General features: G+C 31.4%; 1 protein-coding gene and 1 long non-coding RNA gene across 2 annotated transcripts; one reads left to right on the top strand and one right to left on the bottom strand.

Moving 5' to 3' along the window:
• The first annotated feature begins 3,379 nt into the window (after positions 1-3,379).
• Positions 3,380-8,422, top strand: LOC132758864 (synaptogenesis protein syg-2-like). Its single transcript, XM_060750570.1, has 8 exons — positions 3,380-3,617; positions 4,005-4,337; positions 4,514-4,801; positions 5,407-5,703; positions 6,375-6,677; positions 6,968-7,088; positions 7,328-7,374; positions 7,614-8,422. The coding sequence occupies exons 2-8, from the start codon at positions 4,049-4,051 to the stop codon at positions 7,787-7,789; spliced, it is 1,521 nt and encodes a 506-aa protein (XP_060606553.1). The 5' UTR covers positions 3,380-3,617; positions 4,005-4,048; the 3' UTR covers positions 7,790-8,422.
• A 236-nt stretch (positions 8,423-8,658) lies between these two features.
• Positions 8,659-11,487, bottom strand: LOC132758875 (uncharacterized). Its single transcript, XR_009629636.1, has 3 exons — positions 11,219-11,487; positions 9,980-10,017; positions 8,659-9,702 (listed from the first exon to the last, which is right to left on the bottom strand). It is a non-coding gene; the product is annotated as an uncharacterized LOC132758875 (long non-coding RNA).
• Between the last annotated feature and the right edge of the window lie 190 nt (positions 11,488-11,677).

Genomic DNA, 11,677 nt, shown 5'->3' with positions numbered 1-11,677 from the left:
CGTATTTGATTGATAGTAAAGATAAACACGTAACAAATATCATTTCAACATGTTCAACAGTTGAAATTGATGAAAATTTGATGACAATTACAAGGAAATTGAGGTAAAAAGTTCTGCAAATACCATAGACCATAGGTATCAGAGCTTTTTTTCGCTTTCATTTAACACAAGTTTCAGCCTTTTATGATAGTTAAATCAATATGAATTAACGATTGAACTACATTTAGTACATGTATTTTAAACTGAGAGGTCTTTTTTCTGACCGGGGGTTAATGTTGTTGTTTTAGATAATGTGGAGGCACATTTTCTACGGAATAGAGTGCGTAAATTATGCCTGCAAGCTTTGGGCCATTTCTTGAATGAATTTTTGGACACACTTAGAAAAGTATCACCGAGCATTGAATGTGAAACACTTATCACATTACAATAATTTTAGGCGATGGCCCTAACGGAACACCGTAGATTACAGCTTAAAGTTAACTGAACGTACAATGCGATGCAAGACAATACAATGCTATACAAAATTAAAAAGGTCGTTCTCACCGGCAACTCTGAGAAACAAATGTAAAACCAATAGGTTACAACATTCATTGTAGAGATGAAATTTAATAATAAGTATTTCAAATTATATCATGAAAAACAAATCATGACGACACAACAGACAATTTCAACATTGGCCACTTCATTTTATTGCAACAGGTTCTAATCGTTAAATTATATATTGCTTTACATGTCTTTGAAGTATTATACATTTATTAGAAACTTATTTTGGTTGATTGAACATTTCATTCCTAACGAAAATTGATGAATTAGTAGAACAAATGATCAAAGCAACAATAAAATATATTTAGATCGACCTTTCCCCAGTCACAATCATGTAAGGACGTCGTTTTTTTTCACTGTTTAAAGAATTGTGAATATAAATTTGTATTGACCTCACCATACGTTTTGTGGCATTAGAATAATATTTCCTTGAAACTGCTAAACCGAGAGCTTAGATATTTTGCTTGTAGCATAAACGATACAACTAGTTTTCAAACAATTATTACATATTTGAAAAAAATACCGTATACCATCAACTCTAAATAAAGTAAAGATTAGTAGTGATGGCCACATTTTATAAAAAAAAATCGGGCACTTTCGATTTTTATTAAATGTTGATTGATTCTAGAAGATAATTCGATATACTGGGAAAGGCACGGTAAGGTTCATTTAATAATGATTTATAAGACTTTATTAGTTTAGGGAATTCGTGTTTACATTTCGGAGTCTGCTATATTTCTTGATGGTTTACGGTATTTTTCTCATGTAAAAATATGTAAAAATTCTTTAAAAAAAACCGAGTTTTATCGTTGGTACATATGTCCCAGTCGTGTTAAAATATTGAAATATTTTTTAAGGTGCGTTTACAGGGGCGTATCACGTTGGGAGGGGGGGGGGAGAACCTGACCCCCAAGCGTCTGTGGTTAGAATAAGAGATGACACATACTGAAATTAAGAAGCTGACCTTCCTATTACGGGCCACGCTAATTTGGTTCCTTCATAAAACTCAATAAAGAAATACCGTGCACCACATCAATACATACTACAAGTTTTGGGAAATAACATAATATTTTTTATAACAATATAGAAAACCGTTGAATCAGGCGAACCGCTGTGACGGATTGAACAAACACACTTTAATAAATATATATTATCTACAAAAATGTGTACACAATTGTACGGTGTTTGTTTGAGTACACTGTCCATTTTAAATTTTAAGGAAGAAGAAATTAAACCGTGTACCTAGTTATGCCCGTGTGATTTTCAAGCGACAACGGTACATAAATAGCTTCATATAGTTGAAATATTTTCGTTTACAACAGGAAGTATAAAATATCTAGTATGGAGGTATGAAGGTAGGAAGTTATTTTTTCCTTTTATACCTTTATTTGATATCAGTTAATATAAACATTTATTGATCTGTAAGGAAACATAGTATTTTGTACAGTATGTAGTAAATTATATCTAGTTAACCTTATCGTTTATAAAGTCTAAGTTGAACTTCGTGTTCATAACAACGCCTGTGCATTTGATTATATAGCTTACGGAACGTTGGTGGTTCTACCCAGGTGCCCGTTCGTGCCTGAAATAATGCACAGAAGGGCACCTAGGGTCTTCGTCCACCAGTAAAGCTAAAACGTCGTCATATGACCTGCACTGTGTCGGTGTGATATAAACCAAAACAAACAAACCAAAACAAACAAACACAAATTTGATTTGTGTCTAAAATGTTCTAAATGATCAGATTATTATTTATCTATTAATATTTATAATACTTTGGAAAACAAGTGAAAATTGTTATTTATAGCGATATTCTGAAATCTCCCACTTTTCAGTGTTTAATATGCAAAGGAAAACTCGCATTGATCTGATGATCTTAATTGCAGAGCATTTGACACTTGAAAAGGTATTTGCATTCAACAAGTTTATATGGTATAGCAAATCAAATGTCAATGATACAGTGCCCTTGAACGTAATGGTTATTTCAGTTCTTAAACTAGATCGTCATTTGACACAAAAACGTAATTATTATTTACGTGTGATTGACGTAGTAAATAAAAGATCAAGGGCACAATGTTTGGAAAGTGTACTGCTTCAAGAAAACGTAGTGCCATTTAACTAACAACAAACTATAAATACTCGTGCAATAGCATTTAATTAAATTGTATTGAATATGTTAATTTATTCAAGAAGATGAACAATGTAAAATGTTGTATATAATGGTATTGATATCACATGTATTGTGAAAATATTTTTGAAGAAAACTGCGGATCATGATTGACAAAAAGAGAGCAAAATGGAAAATTTTTTGATTCTTCTTTTGCTTCATGGAATTCACATTAACGGTACGTTTATTTTAAGTTATTAATTAGTTTATTTAAATGTTATATAGACTAAACACCCTATGAGTAATGTCATGTATCATCATATTTTATCTTTCAAGCATACATTTTCTGCAAAAATATGCCCCTTTTAACTTGCATTTACCTCTACAAACACCCTGCGGGCCTGGAGTGTCTGCGTCCATGGCAAAAGAGTTGGATTAACATTATTTTTCTATTTCAAATGATTTGAATAAACAGTTTAATCAAATTGGCTAAGACATTGTATCAGGCATAAATATGTCTTTGTTGCAGCTGAACATATTCAAAGTTTATCAAAGGCAAAATTATTGATTTATGTCAAAAAAGATAACATTTGAAAATATTATAAATAATTGGTTTAATTCGTTCTTTTAAGGTGGAAACTGTAAAAGCATTTCACTTTTTCCAATAAAGGCAGAGGTGAACCTAAATGAGACCCTTACATTTACTTGCACATATAATGGATATGAAGAGGTGATTGGAACAAATGGAATGTACATAACAAATATACTCCATATGTTGTTAGAGACACAGATGGTACATGTATTGGCAATGGAGCATTTAGTAATGGCACAATTTTCAAAGTCAGTTGCCCTTCAAACACATCTTTCACAGTTTCGATAATACGTGCGCAATTAAGCGATCACAATGTTTCATGGCAATGCTTTGACCGTGAGAGGATAAGCAACACTGTTACAATTATTGTCAACGGTAAGTCATGTCTTAGTTAGTTTGAGTTTGTCTTCAATGGTATTAAGTGATAAATCAACGTTTATATCAGCTTTCACAGTTCGATTGAGATTATGAAAGTGACAAAGTTATTTTTTCTGAAATATTTTACATACACATGTAACAATGTTTAACTTAAATGCAAAAAAGTCATACTTTTCATATTTTTTACCAATACACATTTGTCGGATGACATAGTAGAACAGATGACAATTAATTAAATTTGTCATTTAGTTTATCAAAAGTATATATTTAAAATCTTTTGATATCAAGTTGTACTACATGAAATTTTAAAGTAATAAAGATACTTTGGTACAACATTGGTGTCATGAATTATGAAACATATCCGAGATATTTCTTAAAATTTAGTTCCCGCTGTTACTGTAGTCTTACGTTCAAATGCAAGCATTTACATGAGAGAATATCAACCACAATTATCAACGTGTACTACCTCAGCATGCCGGCCAACTCCAACAGTAAAATGGTACATACGTCATTTCAAAGAAAACATTACAGTGGACATGACCGCGCACCACTCTAAACAAAGATATAATCAGCACGACAATGGTTTAGTGTCATCTGAAAGCATACTCGAATTCCTCCCAAATAGGACGATTAACAACTGGACATTATTTTGTGAAGTTCGGACACAAATGGAATATGCTGATATTTCAAGCAAAGAAATCGTATTAAATGTGTCATGTAAGATCTTCGCATTAATTGACTCTTTACCTTTGTCAATAAAATATTTTACGTAATTATATATTTTGGTCTTTAAACAAAGAATTCATAACACATTATATAGTCTTAGAATTCTGACTGTTTCAAACTTTTACGCATGTATTTGATCATTTTACACTGTACTTTCAAAAACAAAGATCCCCCGGAAAGTCCACCATTCATCCATGGATTCACTAACGACACGGTACCTCGAGTTGTTGAATCAGAACCAAACACTCTGAGTTGCTCTGTTACCGGAGGAAATCCATTGGCTACTTTGACATTGACCTGTTTCAACACACGTTCAACAACATTGGTTATAACAAACAGAACGGTTACGGCTACAATTACTTGGAAGGCAAAACGAAACCAGAATAATTGCACGTGCGAGTCTAATCATATCATAAGTGGTAAAGAAATCACAAATGTCAAGTTTGAGGTTCTATGTAAGTACAATTTTATGATTTCTTTACTCATATTACTAGAATGTAACATTTTCAAATTGTAGTATTTGCAACCATTAAAACTTACTAAAGTTTGCTTTTATGTTCAAACCGACTAGAACTGTGTAAAAATGGGGAAAAGGGTGTGTATTGCTGATTGATCAATGAAAATATTTTAAACAAATAAACCGTTATTAAATAGGCAAGCATTTATCCGACATAATCACAGTTCGCGGTCGATTTATAGCAGCTTTCCACACAAATGTAACAGGGCAGCTATGATTGGCTTATCTTATTCAACATCCACATATGGGTGGATATCGAATCACTTACTGTAAAGTCAATCAACAATGTTGTATTGGTATTTTCAGTCTAGTGAAACAAACTGAAATTAATAGAAATCAACGAAGATTCGTTAGAAAACTCTATAGTTTAAAGTGAATGGCTGAAGAAAAATTCTGTTCATAGAAGTTCTTTACTTTCAACCCTTGAAACTTATGAAAACAACAAACGAATAACAAGTAGCATTGTTTGCGTATTACTTAGTGTTGTAAGTTCCTACATGTACGTTCAAGTAAAACAGTTTTGAGGACCATTGATTCTTTTAGTTCCTCCGGATAAAGTACACTTCACAATATCTGGACAAGAACCAGAAGGAGCAACTTATGCGGTCAACAATAAAGAAGATGTATCCCTGATTTGTTTCACCGAGTCTAATCCTAACCCAGACATAATCGTCACAAATGCAAAAAATGAAAGACTGGTATTGTTGAAAAATACGACTATACTTCGCCATACATTACAGAAAGTGTCTTGTGTTGATGCTGGAGAGTATGAGTGTTCTGCAAGAAATGATGTAACAACTGGACACGAAGCAAAGTCCACACTGATTCTTATTGTCAAATGTAAGGTTAAACAGATTTGTTCTTTATTTGTTTGTATTTGTTTGTTTTGGTGGATTTTAAGTCACATCTAATCTGTTATGGTCATGTGGCAACTCTCCATTTTAACTGCTGGTGGTGGAAGACATCGGGTCCCTTCATGCGTTATTTCAGCTGCTAGCAATCATCGAAGTAGAACAGTCGCCTGCCTGATAGCTGGATAAGTTCCTTGTATAAAAGGAAAAAAAAAGCTCCTGACAGGATCAAAATAAGAGCGGCGAGGGGCCAGTACTATTTTACTTCATGATAAAATCTGCCAACAGTAGACGAAATATCAAGCTTAATGTGAAATCATTAGTCATAAAAGTAGTAAAATGTAAACAAAGAAGTATTTGAGCTTCCATAAAAATGTTTTATTCCTATAACTGTACGAATTGACAAAGATTAACAGAAGGAAAGAATGGTTCAAATAATTTGCCAAAAGTTACTTTTAAAACCTACAAATATACATAAAGAATTAAAAGCTTTGTGAATAATTTTGGCAAAATGGACCTTTAATAAATAAGATGACTTTTATCACCTTTAGTGTATGATTTTAGTGCAAACACTTTCAAAGCGGATATCATTTTTAACAAAACAGTTTTAAAACTACTAGCACGTATATCTGGCGTTTTATTTTGATACACATATCTTAGGTCTTCCAAAGCCGGCAACTGACAGCTTAAAAGAAAGCATTATAGCAGTTATTCCGTACACCGACGTAACACTGCAATTCATAGCTAAGAATTATTTTGACGAACAGAACAAAACACAATTCACATGGTACAAACAGAACACGTCATTACATTATGACAGCAGTAAATATATGATACTATCTTATGGATTACAATCCGTCTTAATTATCAGAAATGTTACTCAATCAGATTATGGACAATACCGAGTTGTTGTGAGGAACTCAGTCGGGCAATACATCCATTATTTTGAATTGCACATGAGAGGTAAATCGCTATATAATAGTTTAAACTTGTTAAATGAATATGTAAATATGTTACCGACTTATTTTTCTATTTTACAATGTTTGTTTATGGATAAAAAAATGAATTCGAGCTCGAAAGTAATCCAGTCCTAAAGCTTAGTTATTTTTGTAGGGACTACTTACTGGTTGATTGCATGTCACATTTGAGTTTACTCGGTAAACAGGCCAGAAAATCGTATGTCTAGCTTAGCAGGGAATATGATTGCAAAGTAAAACAATATTTTTGTTTCTTTTACTCTTTGAACATTACAGAACAAGAATCTTCAGTGGATTCCTCTACAAATATGGGAACAACAATTGGTGTTGCTGTTGGTACATTTGTATTCACAATACTTTGTATTGTTTTGGCATTTGTTGGTTACAAATATATCAGGTATTTTTGTTGGGTTTTATGTTTAAAAGTTAACTTTATAGATAGCATCAAACACAATAAAATGGCAAAACAATGTTGTATGCCTTTGTAATACAATCAGGCATCTTTGGTAAAATTAATGTGTGAAATTAGCATACTAATTATGATGTTGCTTACTAAAAATTATGTGTTTGCTAATATTTTGCAAATATTTGAATGATAATATAACAAGAAAAATATCATACATAATTTTATTTAAGGCGAAAACGTAATCTTCAACATCAACATGGTGGGACCCCAGCTACAGGTAAGCGCAATTTATCTTCAAAACAAAGACAAATGACTTTTAGCTTGCGTTTTATTATAACTAGTAGTTTGGGTAAATAAATGTGACAGATAAAACCAAGAAACAACCTTATTTTATTGTTCATTTAAAAAGGTATACGTTGTAATTTATTTAATTTTAATATGTCTGTATCTTTATTAGTGTTTTGAAATGCAACATTTTTTATGTGAATTCATTACACTTTTACCAATATACTTAAGGTAATGCCCCTGAAAGTCAGACAACCCCAACCTATGACTACATTAACCCTAGTACTGATAGCAAAAATGTGTACCAAGAACTTGGTGATACAAGTGAAGAGGGACATGCGTACATGGAAATGCGGAGTGCTAATACAGACGATTCAACACTTAACTATATAAACATGACATTGTAGTATTTAAACATAGTGAATTGTGTACATAATTAATATGAAATTCAAGAGTATTCTGTTTCATGTTAACGTTTGATTTTATTCTAATGTATCAGTAGAACATTATGTAACTATGTGATTTTTGTGTGCGTCCTTAACCTTTTTCTATCTAGTGTGCATTAAATATAGACTATGTTTTGTTTAAGTTGGAAACCATTCAAGAGCTTAATGACGTCTTTCTATTAGTTGAAGAACAATTCTTATACAGAGAAAAAACTATTTTAATTTGTTGAAATTCATGAACAGTCTAAAAATATATGATGAATAAAATTCTGTTAAATATATTAGGGACAAGTCTTGAAGTTAAGATATGTTTTCAGTGATATTCTGTAGATATTGTTTAATAAGATATTGTTTCAATTCCATTTACAAATTGCATTAAAAAGAAAAAAATACCACATTTACAGTTCAAGTTTGCTTTTTCTCCAGTTCATTTAGCATGTTGGTATTTTTAAGGAAGCTTTATTACTATTCAATACATCATTTGCAAATCAATGAAATTAAGCTTTAACTAATAAAGATAATATGCAAAATAAACAAAAATGGTGTTCGGTCGTTCGCATAAATGACATCTGTTTACCAAATTTCCATTATGTCTTTTATTCTGAAAGTTTTTAGTTATTAATAAATATACAAATGTATCTCATTTGCAATGCACTTTGCTCAGATATTCGCAAACATAAACTTGAGATAAAACCATAACGTTATTTTGTTTATTGAAAAATCCGCGAATGTTTTAAAGCCTTGGTTTAAGAGATAATCCGAATTAGTTCAAGATTATACTTTCTTTATATGAGAAATGTAGTAATTTAATATTTAAGGACAAGCTCTTTTGATTATTAGAAATGATAACATTTATAAATGTGTATCTAACCATTTGGATGTTACCTCGTCGTACAGATTCAGTTCACAGTCTAAACAAAACAATCTATACAAAAGGCCGACTTATTTCTCTGTCCCTTTGTTGTTTGACAACACCAAAAATATTTAGGTGTTAGCAATTAATTCCATTGACAAAATAGTCAAATATATAGTATTGACACAAGCCTGATCCTTACCTAAATTAGTATTGGCTTAGACTCTCTGTTATGCAAGTTGTTACAAATTGTGAAAAAGTAAGTCTTTATACGGCTAAAAATTAAAAAAAAGTTTAATCTTGGCATTGTATAGTCATAATGAATAATCAAACAATTATAAATTTATTTAATATTATATTCATGGGGTATTAACATTTTCCAGATACTTATGTTTGACAGAACTTTTTCTGTTGTTTACAAGTTAAATGTCTTATTTAAGTCACATTATACCTCAGAAACACGTTTATTGTTCCTTCTTTAGAAAGGGGAATGATGAAGTTAAAACGTTCAAATATTTGTTTAAAAGAATACTAAATGCTTATGACGTACAAAAAGTAGCGCTGAATGTGCATTTAATTGTCATAAGTGTTATTTCTACTTCCATACAAAATACTAAATAACTTTTATTGTAATATTGCCAAAAGGCAACAGATGCAAAATATGGTCTAGTGGGCAACTGTTTTAAAACTATGACAGGACCCAAAATAAATGGTTTTGTTGAATAAAGTAAAAGCATATTTGGGGCATAATGGGTCTTTGGAAGAATCAAATGTTACATAACCAAGGCGTATACATAATGAGAAAATATATATTAAATGTTGTCAGAAATTACAGGTTTTGGTGTCGATGCGACACAAAATGCCATGTATGCCGTTTAAGGTTACACGTCCGGCTCTTCATAATTAGTAACGGAAGGTTCATTATAAACATTGGTTTCTCTTCTGTGTTCATCCAAGTCTGTATATTCGGGTGAGACATTGTTTCCAGCCGTAGTTGAATGTTGCAGTTCTACAGCATTACCTAAAAATTAAAACATTTCTGTAAAGCAGACCAATAAATATTAAACAGTAAATTTTACAGGAGGGACTGTAATAGGTCAAAACAGATTACTCTGGTGACAATTGTTACGATAATTATAGACAGAAATTTGCATAATATATCTGGAAATAAAATCCAAACTAAATTAAGGTACTAATGGAATTTGATATGTTAAGGCACAAGTACCGTTGACAGATGCACAGTTTCATTGTTGACAAATTACATTAACTCTTGAATTAAATGATTGAATGTTATTTACCTGGATCATTGCTTTTACAACGTACGCACCTCATTTTCCTGCAAATAATGACAGGAAGTATTATATAAGTACGAAAGATATACAAATATTGACAATTAAGCAAGTGAATATGATGTGTTACAGCTCACAAAATTAATATTGACCACACCGACGCGATAACATAAAGTAAACATGACACCATGTCCAGCTACTTAAAAGTCCATATCCGTTTCATTATATAAATTGTTTCATAAATATATTTTACATGGCTTATAATATCTGCTTTTGAAAATGGCGCAAATCAATTCAAACCAACTTTATTACTTTCATTTATACTTATATTCGAAACATTACTTAATAATATAAAAGAAGGACGCTGCCGAAAATAGTCTTCGTTGACTTCTTTTTACTTGCTCAATTCATGTTTTTTTCCTTACTTAAACAAAATTGTCATTGTCATGTATGCATTGTACCAAAAGATTAGAAAATAACATCTGCAACTTAACCATTTTTTACTTCGGCCGAATATCTTCTTCAAATATGTTTTTGTTATATACATGAACATGCGTATGGTTACATGTATAGACGAGACTCTTATAAAACAAACATATATAAATAAATGAATATATTTATTCATATTTGACCAATATCGGTAACGGACACACAAACATCTTTTCTTAAAGGAACTCAGAAATAATAATAATAATAATAAAGCAACGATTTCCTGAGCAAGTCAGACTATTACACAAAAGAGTTATTAAAATTTCAAATTTAACCCAACAAACCGGGCAGTAAGTTATCAACACTAGTTAAAATTATTTCCGTATTTATAATATGAAATAAAAATCATTCAATTTGGTATTTTGCATCATCCATCTCAGTGTGCGTGTGATTGAACTTTTATAAATGCACATAAAAGTAATCAGTGTCGTAAAAAAACGGGTCGCTTCAATAAGACAGCTTTTTTTAAAAAAGAGAATTTGACAAATTTTAAAAAGCATTCTGAAAAAAATAATCCAAGATAGCAATGAAAAAGGTAAATAGTTGTTGAAAATCGCAGGATCTGTTTAAATGTGTTTATCAATAAAAAGGAAATTGAAGGCTGAAATGAAAAGACAAGTGACTTTAAAGTCATCGATATAAGCTGCTACAGTATTATTTTCACATTTTAAATTAAAAGTGCTTTCTGGCATAGATAAAATTTGAAGATTCGAATAAGCAATAAACGGTTGGAATACCATCGAAAATGAAATTACTTACTTGAACAATCGAAATCCGATCAAAACAAAAGCTACTATTGTAAGTGTTGTGATAAATGTACCGATTCCAACCACAACACATAATCCATTGTTTGACGTATGTCTAATCTCAATGTCTGCGGAAATGTCAACATAATATTACTAAAACTTAATGTTTATTATAAGTGAAGGTGATCAATTATTTACCTGAATATATCTGTCTGTATTAAAGGCATATGTCACACGCACAAATACATCAAGTCACAAAAGGCTTTGCTTAAGTCGAGATTGAATGACGTTCCTGGCCTTATCGTTGAATATCATTATGTAGTAGTATTATTTCAGTATGATGTATTATACAGTTATTATATGCGTGTTTGTGGACTGTTGCCCCAAGATATCAGGGATGACATTTGGAACTGTTGCCAGAAGCTAAAGGACGAGGGCAACAGCTCCAAATGTCATCCTTGATACCGATGGA

The sequence above is a fragment of the Ruditapes philippinarum genome, unplaced genomic scaffold (genome assembly GCF_026571515.1).
Source record: "Ruditapes philippinarum isolate M1 unplaced genomic scaffold, ASM2657151v2 ctg271_1_1_1_1, whole genome shotgun sequence".
NCBI classification, from domain to species: domain Eukaryota; kingdom Metazoa; phylum Mollusca; class Bivalvia; order Venerida; family Veneridae; genus Ruditapes; species Ruditapes philippinarum.
The sequence above is the reverse complement of the archived record's forward strand: the minus strand, read 5'-3'. Positions and strand labels throughout refer to the sequence as shown.